At 45.1% G+C, this 16,857-nt stretch overlaps 1 protein-coding gene across 1 annotated transcript in view; it reads right to left on the minus strand.

Moving 5' to 3' along the window:
• The window catches only part of FLT1 (fms related receptor tyrosine kinase 1), a 110,529-nt gene extending 94,342 nt beyond the window's left edge, over positions 1–16,187 (minus strand). Inside the window, exons 1-2 of the mRNA XM_040091065.1 lie at positions 15,838–16,187; positions 7–103 (exon numbers count right to left, since the gene is read on the minus strand). Of these exons, the coding sequence (XP_039946999.1) occupies positions 7–103; positions 15,838–15,895 (155 nt within the window). The 5' untranslated portion in view covers positions 15,896–16,187. The remainder of the gene's footprint in view (positions 1–6; positions 104–15,837) is intronic.
• Between the last annotated feature and the right edge of the window lie 670 nt (positions 16,188–16,857).

Consider the following 16,857-nt stretch of genomic DNA (forward strand, 5'->3'; position numbering starts at 1 on the left):
TGTTACCTGCAGGTGAGATTTAAAGTCTGGCCAGCTTGAACAACGTGCTGTATGCCATCTACACTCAGCTCAGGAACTTTTAGTTTTGATCCTGAACTAGATCCTAGAAAAACAAAGAAAAAAAAAAAAACCAAACCAAAACATTAACAAAGACGAGTAATTTCACTTCCAGCCCACTCACATTTATGCTGTTATACTGGAAAGGAAAAGAAAACAAAACCGTGCCTCTCTCACCACACATACTCTCTTCCCTTGAGAAAAGTCCTGTTCCCCTGACTCAGGACTCAAATAATCTTCCAGCGGCATTACTCAGGAAAGAAAACAGAATTGAAAACTATCAGTCAATGACTTTCCTCTCAAACCTTTCACTGAACATGCCATGAAGAAACTTGAGGAACTTGTAGCTCCACATCTAACCAAGGAAGTGTGCCCTCAAACACCACTGGCTGTATTTCCTCAGGAAACACGGCCATGGCAGCCCCTTCAACGGGAAAGGTAAAAGTCAGCCACTCCCATGGCAAGAGCCTTGTACTGACTTCTAAGATACTGAAATCCCACTCAAACAACTTGCTACAAAGCTGGAACTGATGTGGAAGGAGTGAAAGGGCATTAAGGATCTTCCCTTCCTGGCCGAAGGTTACAGCAGTGTTACCTATGGTCCCTCGCCAGTTCTGGGCTTCCTGTCAATGAAGTAATGTCAAAGGGTAGAGCTTTACAGTAAATTTTGAGAACAAGAACAAGACATCTTCCAGACCAGGTTAGTTGCTTATTTGAGAAAGCAAGCATGTTGTTGTGGCCAGACCATTCTGGTGTGGGTGAAACCCTTGGCGTCAGCATAACAGGAGGTGGCTTAGGACACCTGAAAACATCCAGGTGGGCTTTGCAAAGGCTACATGGAGGCATTTTTAAGAAGACCATGAAAAAGTCCCCATGGTCAGAACACCAGAAGAATGTGAGATCTTCCCTCTCATCAAGTCAGGAGGTGCTGGCTGGAAAGACACCATGATTTGTCTTTGCCCTATAATAGGCTATGGCCACAAAACCTTTCATGTCAAGATGACAGAAGAGCATGCCTTAGGGAAGAGACAGTGCTTGATTAATCCCATTGCCTTTGCACTGACAGCAAAATGTTCCAGAAGCTGGGAACATAACATAAAAATACTTTGAAAGAGTTAAAATTTGAAAACCAGTTGTAGTCTAATTGAGAGTCAAGTGTAATTTGTTAAGATTTCAGCCTTGAGAGAGAGCAACAGCAACTACCCCAAACCACTGTACTCCAAGAGAAAGTATTACTTTGTCAACATATGGGAGAAGCAGCATCTCATAGTCAAGGGTAAGGCAGATTTTTCTTCTAAAACTCAGTCAAGTACAGTCTTAGTTCAGTTATTTTAAGTCCTTCCAAGAGGTCTCTGCCACAGCCAAGTATGAACATCTGTATGCACCAAACATAGTAGAAATACATGAACCTTACTTGGGGCTATGAACCACGCAACAGAAACACCTCCCTCCTTTGTTGACTAGAGAAGGAACTTTTGGACACCAGTTCCTGCCGAGACCGGTGACTAAAATTTTGATGTATAAACATGTCAAAGTCAATGGCTGTTCTAAATTCAGGGGCTTTTTTTTTAGCCCTGTATATCTTATTTAAGACGTGGTTCCAGTAGTTTTCCAATATGTTCTAACATCTGTGCCAATTCAAAACAAGATTTAAAGGGTACATTTGAACATAGATGTAAACAAAATTATAGCTCACTTGCACAAGCTGAAAGCAAGGGCATAACAACTTTTCAGAATAAAGAGGTCTTCTGGACTGCACCACAAATAACATCATAGATTTGAATGGTGAGACTGTACATATACACAGACTTCCCCTGAGATCTGTCTAGACAATCAAATTTCTAACTAGAAATTAATATATTCTGCCAGCTGATAAGAGGGGAGAAAAAGGGCCCAGCAAAACTTTGGCAGAAGTAATTGTTATGGGATATGCATTGCAAACATGCATTTTCCACACCTCCCCTTTAGGGATCTCAGCTCTGAAGGGCTGGCTCCCCTAAAGTGTGCTTTTGTGGGATAGTCTCCCATAGATGCTTACAGTCTATGAGTCTTCTCATTCACCATTCTGAAACAATGCCTCTGAGGCCGATCACCAAGAAACTGAGATAAGATGTTACAACATCCTTGGCAGCTTCTTGGAGAGCAACCCAGGCACTCTGGTTGAGAGGGCTTGTCAACATCCTCCAGCTAAACAATCTGATGGCTTTGTGAAACTTCCACATTCCCTCATTTCATTCACATTCCTCTTCTCATCCCAGATTTGAAGGGTCAGATGCCCTCCCAAGAAGGTAGAGTTTATATCCAGCTTTATGAATCTTTGTTTCTACTTCAGGGGAAACTTGACCTCAAGCTTCCCTGAACTGCTCCTTATTGGAGGCTCTGGAAAAGCTGAAAGCATGCAACAGTGTTTATAAGCAGTTCAATGTGTATGAAAAAAACATCAGTGATGGTCTGCCAGAGGAAACCACTGGGATCAAAGCCCTGCTGCTAGAGATGCAACATTCAACCTGGTTGCTAGAGAGCAACGTGTACGTTGCTTCCTGTGTAAAACTGGTGGGAAAGTGGAAAAATCCGTGTGAGTGACGAGTGTTGACAGCAAGACAGGAGAGCGAGTCTGCGGTGCCTGGTCATGCCTGTGGTGCCGAGCGCTTGGCTCTGCTTGGCAGTGGCACTGCACCATGGCCAGGAGAAAAGCCAATCCTGCAGCACCATGCCCATGTCTGAGCTGTGCTGAGACCAGGAGATCAGCCCTGGGAACACGGGCTGCTGCTGTTTTCAAAGTCTGCCAAAGGTGACCAGCAACAAACCATCATAAATGTCACAAGGTTTTTCTCTTCACAGCTTTACAGTGATATAAACAAAGACGCAAAAGCCTTAAGATCTATCTTAAATGTAGCATACAACACAAGGCAGCCTGGAAGCCTGTATGTCAGAACTGCCTCAGAGTCATTTAAAAAAATAAAAAAATAATAATAATAAAAAAATTAAAAACAAAACCACCTCTATCTTTTCACCCCATCTTGTAGGTAAAAGAAACCCAAATATACTGGATACAGACTCAAGCTTTTGCCCTTTTACACATTTTATGCATATCTAAAAGACAGCGCAGTATTTATAAATATTGTGTGGGGGATCTTAGAGCGCTTAGTGTTTGTTTAACTCTGCTCCCATTGACACAAGCCAGCATCTCATCATTGATTTCAAGTACATTTTAGACACTTAACTCCAGTAGTTAATCATTGTAACATTCAAGACTTAATGTCAGCATATTTGGCAAGAGATACAAGCCTGATTATATATTCATTTATTTAGTTTTTCACTGACAAAAAACTGAGGTCTTATTTCAAACCAATATTGTTGCTTTTACAAGTATGGGAGACAAGGCCTTTACCAGCAAGATGCTATGTCTTGAAGAAAAATAGCTTTTTTTTTACATCCTAACTATTCATGGGTCATTAGCTTCCTTACGTTTTTAAATGCTTCAAAACTGATGCAGAGTACAAACCAAATAGAGTTTGACGTGTTCACCAGGAGAGAAAAAGGAAGGAGAATAGCAGGGAAATTCCTACTGTCAATATTTAGAAGCAGATTATGCCTTCTATGTACCTTCTGTGGGCATTTTACTTGACACTGTCTTTTCTGAAGGGTCATGGCTCAACAGGACACATTCACTTATCATTGTGCCTGTCACTAAGCGACCATCAGCAGCCTACCCTCACACTGACCTACATTGAGGGGTGCGACTTCTTTTCATGTGACAACAAGAGAACTAATTAATCCTGATAACTGAGGAATCTCCTCCCACGGGGAAAGGGGTGATTTTTTTCGGACGCATTTTATTTGTTATGGAAGGCTTATTAGATACATGTAAAAGTCAGTCGATGGGGTTGCTTAATTAATGAGCAAATGTTAATTTAGATTGCAAAAGTTAGCCATTCTAAGTTAAGTAAGGCGAGGACAAATATTATTTTTAATGAAAGCGGAGAGCAATATGGGATTTGCAAGGAAAAAATCAGAAAGCTTTCTTCAGTTATCTTCTGCTGTGCAAAAAAAAAAAAAAAAAAAAAAAAAAAAATTGATCCTCTTCTGAATTAAGTAAATAAAAATTTGAATTATCTGATAACCAAAAAACCCTCTGATCACAAGTCATGAAAAGAAGATAAAATAAATGAACATGCATATATTTTTCCAATATGTGCCCAGTTCTACAGACAAAGGACTAACCATGCATGCATGATGAACCTTTCACTGATTTCTGCAAAATCTTGGTTTCTCTTAAAAATGATAGATTTGCTGAACTCAAAATTGGGACCATGACGTGGGTTATTATTCCAATTCCAATTTTCCCAGTTTCTACTTGTAAATTTCTTTTCATACACAGAGAATTTCTGCTACCTTTGACTAAAAAACGGAAATCCAAAAGCTAGCTCTAGCACTTAGTTTAAAAAAGTTACAATATTAGAAGTTATTATAAATCTCCTTGAAGTTAACAGGTTTGATGACTTTGTAGCATCTTTTCCATAATCTGGGGCTGTGACTGTCTTCCAGCCACTCCTGTTATCCGTAATGTGTTGACTAATCTTTTTTTAACCACACAATGAGAGGTTAAGGAGAATGATCAGTTTATCTTTGCAGCTTCAGTGTGTACAAAGAATCTGACCTTCTGGGTTTAAAGTGCCATCTGTGGGCAATAAAGTTATCCATCATGAAGTAATTGTTTCAGTCACTGTTGGATTTGCACGTTTTACCCCTTGTGAAACATATCTGAGCCTTTGAGGGTTTTACCATCAAATATCATTTTCTCCTGATTCAAATATTCAGCAAAAATGTACTTTGTAGAGGACATTCCTGCATTGGAAGAAGAGGGCAGGTTGTTTCTTAGCAGGGTAGCCACCTCTCCGTGCTGTTTAAAAACATTGGTCATTCCATGCAGATGCAGCCCAGGATTTTACTCTTGCTTATGAGCACTTCCCTATGGGCCATTCCACTGAAGGGAATGGGAATACCCCCATGTTACAGTTTTGCTTGCTTTATCTTGGCTGAGGTCAGGATGAAAGACACGGGAGACGTAAAATCGTGTTCAGTCTTGGCTGTTTATTATATTTTAGTTATTTACAGTCTCGCAAAGCGTGAGCTCTAACTTGCTAGTTAGAGAAAGGAGACAAAATGGAGTGCCTCTAACTCTTACTAAGCCTTTTTAAGAGATAATTACCCAATACTAAGGTGATACTTATATTATTTATTCTTTTGACTTAGTAACGACCACCAAAGGTCCACAATGTGGCCATTTTTCACCCAATTAGAGAAAACCACCCAAATCCATGAAGAAGAAGGAAGAAGAAGGTGAAGAACAAGAACCTAGGCAACGCCCTGAATCCTCCATCTTGGCCTACATACACTACCCTATACTAAAATCCCAAATCCAAGTTTTTCACCCTGTGAGACCACACAACACCACTCAAACTACACACCCACAACCCCTGTGCTATCACACAATCTCGGAAGCTTATTCCAAGGCCTCAAGTCAAATGTGGTGCTTGCCTGAGGGTCAGTGCCCCTCAGCTCATAAAGCCTGAAATTTTCAGCCCCCAGGGTTCCAACACCCACGTGTGCACAACTAATAAGCAATTCCAGAATCCTGAAGAGATATAAAGGAATGTGACAGTACCCAGTGGGCTGAACTTCAGTGCATCTCCAGCGAAAATGAGCTGACTCCAATCTGCAGCAGCACCTTAACCAGAACATGGTCACCAGCTAACCTCAAATGGAGTATGTGACTTTACTCCATTTTGTAAGGAAACCTGAGGTATCTGTAGTTTTCTTCATTTCAGAGCCATTCTTGACAAGCTATCATAATACTGCCTCCTTAAAAAGTTCTTCAATCCATTCTGTGAGTAGATATAGCTATCTTTTGGTCAAACAGTTGTCCTATCCATAATAATTGCAATTACATCATTACACCAATTCACTCTATTTAAGAAGAAACAGGTATATAAAGAGAAAAAAATCTCATGGTCAACTCTTAAGAGCCACCTAAAATTTCAATTTACATCTATCTGACCATATGAAGAAGTCTTGACCACCAGGTCCTTCTAGTTTAATCAACACTGAGATTCTCTTCAGCATTAATACTTGCATTTGTAAAGATAGGAGAACTTTTAGGGACAGTTGTCTTAAAATCTGCCTGGTGAATGGAAAAGAAAATTTTGTTTTCCCGTTTGATGTGTTGTCTGGCTTGGTCCTGCTGCAGGACTAGAGGGAGAAGGGAACACCCTAGATAATGAAGCTTTCTACTTCTCTGAGTGCTAGTGGCTAGGAAGAACTGCTACTGGGAGGAGACACTCTTCTATCCCCATGGCATCAACAGCCCCCATCTCATCTTTCACTTGGGTTTCTGATGCTCAGGTAAACACAAGACAGCACAGCCTGGTTCCTGCTCCCACGGGTAAAAGCACACTCTCCATTGCCTGTGCGTAGAGACAGTCTCCAGGAAAGACCTACAGTGCCAAACCATGAGCCCTGAGACTCAAAGTAGTATCTCCAGGTCTTTCAGATGCCATCTAAGCCCTCATTCAAGAGGAAACCTCACAGTCATCTAATTTCACAGCACTCCTCCGAAGCAAATCCAAATTTCACACCTGAAGCCTGCAGAAGAGAAACTAGGACAGCTGAAGTGTGAGAGGAGCAAGGAGGTGTGACTTTGTCTCACGTTGACATTGACAATGGTCCAGATGAGCAAATTCATTACCTGAAGCAGCAAAATGTAGCCATTATTTCTATTGAAGCAGAACTTCGCAGGTCAATTAAGAACCGTGGGGATTTACAAGTGTTAGCAGATACAGGTCCCTGGACTCAAGAGGTAGTTTTGTACTTGTTTCCTGTTGGTTCCTGTGCAGAGAGGCACCATGTGTGCTGATACATAGTTGGCAGACAGGAACACCCTCAGGATAGAAGCAACAGCCCAAGCTGTATCACTCCTTAACAGAACCATCACTTGTACATATCTCTGTGGTGACTGAAACTTTCTTCTCTTCTGCATTCAAGACCAAGAAAACTATTGGATTTATATTTACTTACAAAGTACACATAGAAACACAAAAATTATCAGCTCATTTGTTCATCCCTTTCCAGTCCAAGAGAAGCATCCCATTCATCTTGTCTGAGGTTTTGTGACACATGTCAAATGATTTCTGGATCAAATGCTTTAGTTTGATCAATCTCAATTATAATTTAAGAATTCAAAGTACCATTAGTATGTCACAGCCAGCCAAAAACCAGAAAGATAGGTTAGTGGATGGCAAAGCTGAGCTGCTTTATGGTACACACCATAGTTAAGTCTGAACAGCATAAAGTCAGTAAGAGTAGATTAAATGAGTTCTGGGCAGAATAAAAGCCTTGACCATGACTCCATGCTGTGGAACTAAAATCAGTCAGTAAGGAAAATGGATGTGCAACTGCCCAAACCAGGCCTTCATAGGCATAGAAAGGTATTTGAACAAATGTGTTCCTTCCTTTTTAGTTGTAGACCTCAGGGCAAGTTATAATTTATTTACTCTCTGTATGCATTTGCTGTTCCTAGATGAGTATACACACTGATGTAAGATTGAATGTTATAGAGCCAAAGCAAAATACCCAGTTGCTAAAAAAAATGCAATAGTTCTGATAATACTCCATTAACACTCCTGAGCAGTGCACACTATCATGCCAATATGGCCAATAGCTGCAAATGTAAACACATATATATTTCCCCAATAACTGCCAAACATTTTGCCAGTATTTGCCCTAGATGGGTCAGGTTGGTTTTATAGAAGCTTGTGGTAAAGCCTTTTCTAATAAAGAGCAGGGAACGGTTGTTCATTTAAAAGTTTAGATGTAGAAATTAAACAAACTGCAAACTCAGCTGGTAATTTGACAAAGTCTAATTCCAATTACTACCGATTGAAATTATTGACATTTGCTATCATAGCTGGGCAACCATGCAGTTCCATGTTCTGTGCCCCACAAGACCCACTTGAAGGCACTCACTTCATCAGCTTGTCAGAAGTTTGTGCCTTGTTTGCCCTAAACTCACCGGGTAACTTCCATGCGTGAGCACAGGCACTTTAGACAATGCCAGTGAAAAATAAATTTCAATATTTAACAGCCAGAGATCTGAGAGAAAACTAATCTTGGTTTTCTGTAGTATCCATCAAGTTTTAAAATCTCTAGAAATACAGGGTCTGAAATTAGGATCTTGGCCAATATCTAGCCTGATGAAGGTGCTCATTTCATCAGCTATATAAGGAAGATATATTTACAGAGAAGAAATAAAACCAGCCATAACCACAAACTTTTCCTTTCCCATTGAGAACATGGAATTGAAAATGGATATCCAAATGCACAGTCTGCCACCTCCATTATGAACCCTTGTGGGACCACTTTGGTAAACCACACCCAGAAGGCAAAATACACACACAGGTGTGATGTGCATTGAGAAAAGAAGAGAAACACCACAGCTGTGTCCTCCTTAGACCGGTCTTCACTGCAGTGGAGTAAATGCCCAGCTTAAAAGCAAAGCAAACCAGGTCAGCTGAGGCTGGTAATACCAGGCTATAGGCTATAGCAACACTTTCACAGCCACACTCAGCACAAATCCATGTGGCTCTCATACCCCTCCACCTTGATGCGCCTGTCCTGGCCCTGCATGGAGATCCTGCTCAGGCCATTCAGATGAGAAGTGGTTGTGACTCTGTCACCTGCCCAAGGGATGCCACGTGATCAGCCAGTGGCACTCACCCAGGAGTGTCATTTCGTGCCTCCACACAGGATTCAGCCAGTGCTGCTTACACAGTGTAGAGAGCTCCATCCAGACCATGCCTGTGAGCCATCAGATCTACCTACTGACATGTGTCAGCAAGCACAGCGCCTTGGCTCTAATTCCACTCCGACAGATCCTAGCACATAATCATCTGTTCAATAGTCTTCAGAAATTTTATCCCATTAATAAGTGAATAGAAAAGTATTGATATGGTTGGTATAAAGAGAAAACAAGTACGCTAAAATTGACACAAAACCAATTTAGAATTCCTAGGAATTTAAAGTAAAGTTGTGTATTTTCCTGGCCAAACTAAATTTCTTAACTGGTTTGATACTTAAAATTTGTAAGAGATTCCCTGGCAGGACAAAGGAAGCAGTATAATAGGACTGAATTGGAAGACTTTCATAAAGGCAGACAAACTGCCTGTCTGCCAGTAATCTACCTGCTCAGCCAGCAACACAGGCTTGTCAAACTCATCTGGGACAGTAGTAATCACTAGGCTGCAAGCACAGAAACAAATTAGGAACTATGTAAAAGAAAATGTAAAGCAAAGTTGAAGAAGTTAAACTTTGCTGAAGGCTGCTGGTTATTATTTCCAAAGTTCCATCTTTCCAGCTGAAGTGCTCCAAGACAAAAAGAAAAGTCAGAAAACTGACTTTCCACCCCACTTAAACCTATCAAGCAGAGCTATAAGTAAAGCCCCTGGGTTCAGAATAGGAGCAAGGAAATAATGCAGCACAATAATTTAAAATAGAGAGGTGAGAAGAACTGGAACAGCCTGCACAGAGGAGTCCCTTACTTAGGAGCTTAGGAGCAAAACCCACTTTGCTGTTAAATGACATCTAAAGCACCAAGTCTAAGGAGGTAGATGCATGCACGTGCAGAAATCTTCTGGCAAGATTGCCTATGGCTGAATTACATTGGGAAATGATAATCACTAGTATCTATAAAATAGATTAGGATGACTGTCAATTGGAGCACTGCATGAGACAAAGAAAGGTGCCCCAAACACTTTCAGTACAACAGAACAAGGAAGTTCTCTGTATTATACAGTTTAATGTGATTTATTTCCACTATGCAATATCCACTTGCATAAACATAGACAACAACTCAAGTTTAGTTTCTTTGAACCTCAGTCCCATGGTTTCTTATGAAATAATGGATTTTAGATTATACTAAAAAAAAAATAATAATAATAAAAAAAATCCTCTCTTGAGGATTTTATCAGATAACTGTTTCCTGCAAGGCTTCTTGAACCTTTCCTGAAGATCAGATGCTGGACACCACTAAAGATGTGACATGAAGTTAAAAAAGCCCTTGTCTGATCCAGGATGGCAACTCTCACGCTTCTGTTAACATTAGTCTATGGTGATCCTGATGAGAGGTTTTTCCATAGAGGAATGACAATGGGAACAAAAGGGGTGAATTCCTTCACTCTGTGTCAAGGAAGAATCCCACAGGAAGGACGCTTAAGTGAGCTATGTGAAATTGTGAAATTCCTCTCATGAAATGCCCTCACACTCATCCCTTGTCGCTCCCCACGCACTAAGCAGGGGGTCTGTTCCCAGGCACAGGCTTCCTGAGAGAACATCTGAGGAGCAGAGACATCTGCTCACAGGTCCCTGGCTCTCAAGGGCCACTGTGCTCTGCCTGCTTCACCTGCTTCCTGCATGGAGTGGAAATAATGGCACCACGTTGCCACAGCCTCTTCAACACATTGAAATCCTAGATGCAGCTACCTTCTAGCCCCTTGCCCATCATTCAGCTGCTCCAACAGCAAAGTGAACCTTGTTTCAAGGCCATAGCTCTAAAAGGAGGAATACAACTTAAAAAGAAGTTGTATGGCACAAGCACTTAGTGCCACATACCAATGACTGATGGAAAAGCAGCCCCACCACCCAGAAAAGTCATACCAAGAGAAATCGGTGTCAACAACATCACATTGAATTATGCTCTAAATATGTTACAGGGGTGGCTTAACACTGTGGATATGGATTTTGGTAATGAAAAATCAACTGTGATTTGAGGGGAAAACAACAGAGAGAGTAAAATCAGCTCACCATGAACATGAACCTTTTGCTTCAGCGGTAGCACAAGACAAACCAAAGTCTGAGAAAGATGATTAATGAATCTATGAACTATTGCACAAACATCAATAATGGTCTTGAATACACTGATGCACCACAAGCTAAATCATCCTCCTCTTCATCGTTAGTCTGGCACATCTCCACTCACTGTGCCACACAAAAAAACTCCCAAATGCAAACATTACTTAATGCAGAAGATACAGTCATGCACATTCCCTGTCCAAATATCTCCATATATCTCAATGGCTCAAGACTTAAGTTTCAGACAAAAATACCTCTGAGAGCTATAGTTTCAAATCTCTACCCTCACTGTTGATTTCCCAATCTGCTAGCACTTTGCTTAATTCCATCATGAGTTCATTCTGCTGGTCACAAAGGCACGATAGTATGTCATACCTGGCTTTGGAGAGACCACTAATGACTGCATTTTCACTTTTCCAGCTCCTCCTTGTAGCATAGTTCTTTCTTTTAAGCATCAGGATTTATGCAGTACTGACCTCCAACTGTAGGGGAATGAAACTGAACTGCATCTCAGTAAGAGCCAGCTGTATGAGCACCATCCTGACAATCACTGGACCAATTTTAAGATAAGCAGTTAGTTCTTCATGATGCATCAAGAAGTCAGACCATTCCCAGCTGAGGATGCTTGGGAAAGATTGCTTCCCATGTGCAGGAATATGCGCAGTAAGGATGCATCACAAGGGCAAAAAGAGAACAGCCTGGTTCTGTCTGTGGGTAGAATTCATGCTCAAATACATACAGAAATGTTTCTCTACATTCTCACAAATACTGGTAGAGGGGAAAAAGAGACTACTGGGGACAGGGCTGAGATCTAAAGATGAAGCATGTCATTGGAAGGAGCAGTTTGCTTCTTGAAGGTCTCACACTGGCAGGAGAGGAGAGACTTGTCTCCAAGAGCAGAGGTGACTGTGATTGGGCATTTCATGCAAAACCTACTCTTGCAGCAGTCTTGCTTTCCATTCCCTCTGGGCCTGCAGCAGGAAGTCCCAAATCATGACTCTGGGGGATTCAAAGGAACAATTTTGCTGAAGAAGCCCCACCACAGCCCCTCTGGACATAGACTCCTGAAACTCCGAACCTTAAGCCTCATCTGCCGAGCTTCTTCCTTTCCCAGTCTCAGTCATGAAAACTAGCAAGCTGATAAACACTGCACTGGAAGTTTCCAAACCACATTAAAGTGTAAGGACTTATCAACTGTCCTGCAAATCTGGACAATTTCCTTTTGTCTTATACACCCACACAATGTGAAATACTACTGGTTTTAGTCTTTGAAGCATCTGACAAAAAATAGAAAGCTTGTTTGTTATTGTTCGGATGTAAAATAAAAACCCAACACCACCAAAAAAAATCTCTCAAATCTCCTCCAAGGCAAATTTTTAGGGTTCTAAATATATTAGGTGCTTCTGGATATGAAGATCTTTACTACAGCACAGGCCAAGTCCTGATTTCATCCAACACAAACTGTAAATTTAGAAGATGCTAGCCCAGCCCAAAGGAGTTGCTCCAGATTTAGACCAGCTGTAAGAGAATGAAATCTAGCTTTGTGTGGAGCACATTGGCAAAATACCTGTGTGGTAAAACATCAGTTAGCTGGGTACATGATTTTCTTTAGCTTTCTTTAGTCAGAAAGTTTGATGATGCTTTAGCCCCACACATGCCTTTTTTTTTTTTTTTTTTTTTTTAAATATATCTTTGATATATAGAAGTGCCTAACTCTTCTCCTTTGTACAAATACGGTTTGTGATTTTTTAGGGAGCCCCATTTCTATGAAGGTCCAGAAGAAGTGGGAAAGCCAGTTTTTCTCAACTTTGTTAAAAACTTCAGCCCTAATCCCAAATTGGACCATTCTGTCTGTGTCATTGCTTCAGTGAGTACTCAAATGAAATTGAAACCTTAACATATTAACTTCCATCTGAACAGCACTTTCAGAGAAGTCAGGTTAGTTATTGCAAGAAATTAGCCTCAGCACTGATTAGATTTAACCTGCAATTTCTTTCTTCATTTTTTCCAGCTGGCCATGAAACTGAAAAGTCCACTGGGGATTTTGATGTTCTAGTTCCTCAGACCACATAGTGCTGTTCACAGATAAGACTGTAATAGAGTCTATTTACCTTCTAGCTGCAAATTGTAAGGTACCACTTCTGTGTGGATAGCCAGAAATACAGATGGAAATAAAGCTAAACCATCAGTTTATGTTTCTAGAAACATGACACATAAGCCTTGATCCATGCTGCAGATTCTGATGTTTTCAGGGTTTAAACACAGTCCTTCACAATCCAAAATGCTAGAGATTAAAAACTATAATAATACAAAGTTGAGGACTAGGAGATTGAACTTAATACAGCTACCACATATTCATGTTGATCATTATGTGTACAGTCATTAGCAAGCATATGCAATACAATTTATGGAACAAATAATTATAAGATATAAAGAAAACATATGTGAATACTATGTAAAACCCAGAAAAAAAAGTACTGTTCTTTCACAGTTAACCAAAATATGTGTGTGCACAAGAGAGCTGAAGTGCCCAACATTCACATGGCAAATGAATTTAACTTCCTTAATCTCATTTTTCAAATGGGAACTCTCAAAGCTTGTAGGCTGCATGTCGCTTTGGGGAATTTTAAATTATCAAGTAGACTTATATGAGCTGAAAGACCTCCTGTCTCCTCCTTGTGGAGGTCTCTTTAGGTTCTTTCTGAACCACTGACTATTTCTGAGAATCTCCTCTAGAACCTGTCAGTAAATGGAAGCTCAGCAGGCACCTGCAGAGACTGACTTACAAGAGTGATGAATTGAATTTCATCAAGAGCACTGGAAACAGCAGGTGCTGGGCAGCATGAGTAAGAAAAGTGGGCAAACAAGCAGTGAAGGGGGGTGAAACTGGAGGAAAAGCAGAGAGAGATGTATGGTACAAAACATCCCACCACTTCAACTATAACTTCAAACTCTCCATGCAAGAGTTCTGACAGTGGCCCAGAAGAAGAATGATCAACCTGTTTAAGATGTCCAAACAAAGCTGAGCAAGAATGCTTTTCTAGAAAACAAGCAAACAAACAAACAAAAACGCAAGAAAGCCAATGAGTCTGAAAACATTTAAATTCTGATTTGAGCACAATCTCTTGTATGTGGGGAGGATACAAATTTCCAGCAAAACGATTGTAAGGGCACGCAGCCAAACTAGAGAAGCAACTTTCCAATGCCTACAGCACCTGAAACGACCATCGGGATGTTTGTCCCCAGCACCCAGAGCCCCAGGTTGTCCCTTAAGCAAGGTAAACTTTTCCCACTGGGACTGGCCTAGGGTGCACATGAAAAGGAAGGTGAACCGGGGTCTCTCTCACAGTCCCTGGCTCACAGAGCCCACCATCTCCCCGGGCAGTGGGCTTGCCGTGATGCGCACAATGGAAAACCTTTCCGACAGGAAAGAGGAAGCCAGTCCCCTAGCAGAGCTGCTCACTGCAGGAGCCCACGGAGGAGCAGGACGCCGAAGTTCAAACTCAAGCTGTGAAGGAAGCCTGGCAAGGATCTGAATCCACATTTCCTGTATCCAGGGTGGGTGTCCCACGCCTGTGCCTATTTCATCCTGGGCATAAGAACCTCCTAGGCAGAGACAAATAATGTGGGGAAATTAGCACTTTCCTGGGGAAAAGAAAGAGGAAAAAAAAAGTAGAAGAATACCTATATATCTGTATCAAAGCTGATGAATCAGCACTTCCCGAGCAGGAAAACGTCTCGTCGGAGCGGCCCCGCCAGCTCTCCTCCCGGGCAGCCTCGGGCAGCGGGACCGCTCCCCTGGGCTCAGCGGCGCGGAGCAGAGCGAGCCCCCGGCCACTCGCGAGGGGATCGTGGGCCTCGACGGCTGTCCCGCGGGGAGCTCGGCTTTTCGCTTCCCCACCCGGGGTTTGTTCTCGTTCCTCGCCGGCCGCCAGCCCCTTTCTGCGGAGCGCCGTCCCGCGCTGCCCGGTCGGGATGCGGGGAGGGAGCCGAGCGCGGACACGCTGCGGGGCCGCCGATCCGCGCCTCTCCGCGGGCATCCCCGGGGTCAGCGGCCCTGCCGAGCCACGAGCCCACGCGGGACTGGCCTTTGCCCGGCCACCACGCACCTCTGCTCCCAGGTGAGCAACCACGCGACGCTGGGAAGCACAGCCCACCGCGGTGCTTCGGCTCACGGGGACTGCCTCTTGACTCAAAGTAAAATAAAACTCGATTAAGGACATCCGATCTGCAATGATCCATCCCCATCATTGCGGGACGCAGCACCGGAGAGCAACTTCATCCCACTTTCCGGTAGGACCCGGCAGCCAGCGCCGCAGGGAGCGCAGCCGGCGCTCCGCCGACCTGCTCGGGCGGGAGGCAGCGGGACCTCGATTTTTGCGAAGAAAAGCTACACCTTTGCCGCTTCATGGGTAGAGCTGGGACACTTGAAAAAATGCGGAGGAAAGAAGCGCGCCCTGCAGCCAAGACACGCTCTCTTTCCGCGATGCACCGGTTGGGACAACTCCCGATGATGTACTGCGGTCCCCTGTGCCCGGGAGAGGCTCGCCTCCGCGGCACCACTGCCCTGCCTGGAGGAGGAGCGGCACCACGGCTCCCGGGGCACGCCGATGGGGATCCGGAGCATAACGACCGCTCGGAGATGCGGCGTTTCTCCGCTCCCTGGAAGCAGGGATCCCTTTCCCGGCCCTGCCCAGAGGAGAGGGGCGAAGGGGAGGCAGGTGCCCGCCGGCTCCAGCCGACAAGCGGGGCGCGGCGGGACCGGTCAGGGGCGCGAGAGGCGCAGCCGACGAGGCACATCTCTGTCGGCCCTTCGCAGAGAGCTCGCCGCAGAACGGGGTCTGGCCGGGGCAGCGCGTACCAGCGGTCCCTTACCTGCGAGCAGGAGGGCGGCTCCCAGCAGCACGGTCCCTGGGAGCAGCTGGCGGGGCATGGTCCTGCCTGCGGGAACGCAGGGCTTGTCCCCTGCCGACGGCGGCGAGGCAGGGGCAGAGGCGTCGGCTGGGCTCCGATGGGCTCTCCTCGGTCCCGGGCGCTTCCCGCGGCGGCGGAGATAACGGCAAAGCGAGGCGCGGAATCCGCATCCAGCAGCCCCCGACTCCTACCCGTCCGCCCCGGCCCGACCCGACCTGCGGAAAGGGAGTATCCGCTGCGAGCCGCCCTGCCAGCTTCACCTCCCACGGGCATCAGATACCCGCCAGCCCCAGCCTCGCTGATTTATAACTTCTCCACCCCTCGCCGCGCACCCCTCCACCCCCCCCGCCCACATCCTCCGCCGGGAGCACGCCCTCCCCGGGACGCGTCCCCCGCCCGCTCGCCCTCCCCGTCGGCGGGCACCGCGTTGCTGCCCCGCGGGGCTCCCGCTCCCGGCCGCTCCCGGTCCCCAGGGAGCCCGGCCGTGCCGTCCCGCCGGAGCCCGGGTCTGGGATGCTTCCAGCCGCCGTGGCCGCAGCGCTGCCGGGGCGGGCAGCGGGACTCGTCCCTCGCACGTCTCCGGGCTCCCCTGGGGAGGGCGTGCAGCGGACTTGCGATTCCTGGACCGAATGCTGAGCGGTGGGGTCCCGGTCCTGCGAAGCCCCTCGCAGGCTCCGCCGGAAAACCTCGACAGCGCCGCGTCCCGTCCCCGGCTGCCGGGCCGGGGCCATTTACAGCCGTTCCCCGGCTGCCGGGAGCGATGCTCGGAGCGCCCAAAAGCGCTGCCCGTGCCCCGGGGGCCCGGGGCTCCGCTCCCCGCCTTCCCTGGGGAGAGGGAGCCGCGAGGCAGACCGCTCTGTGCGGGGCCGGACCCAGAGCAGCACGGGTCCCCGGCCAGCAGCGCTGAGAGCGCTCAGAGCAGGGAAGCCAGGAAGGGGCAGCACTGGCTAAGGATGCTTGGAGAGCCGACCCTGCCGGCCG

Source organism: Hirundo rustica, chromosome 2 (assembly GCF_015227805.2).
Source record: "Hirundo rustica isolate bHirRus1 chromosome 2, bHirRus1.pri.v3, whole genome shotgun sequence".
In the NCBI taxonomy this organism is placed as follows: domain Eukaryota; kingdom Metazoa; phylum Chordata; class Aves; order Passeriformes; family Hirundinidae; genus Hirundo; species Hirundo rustica.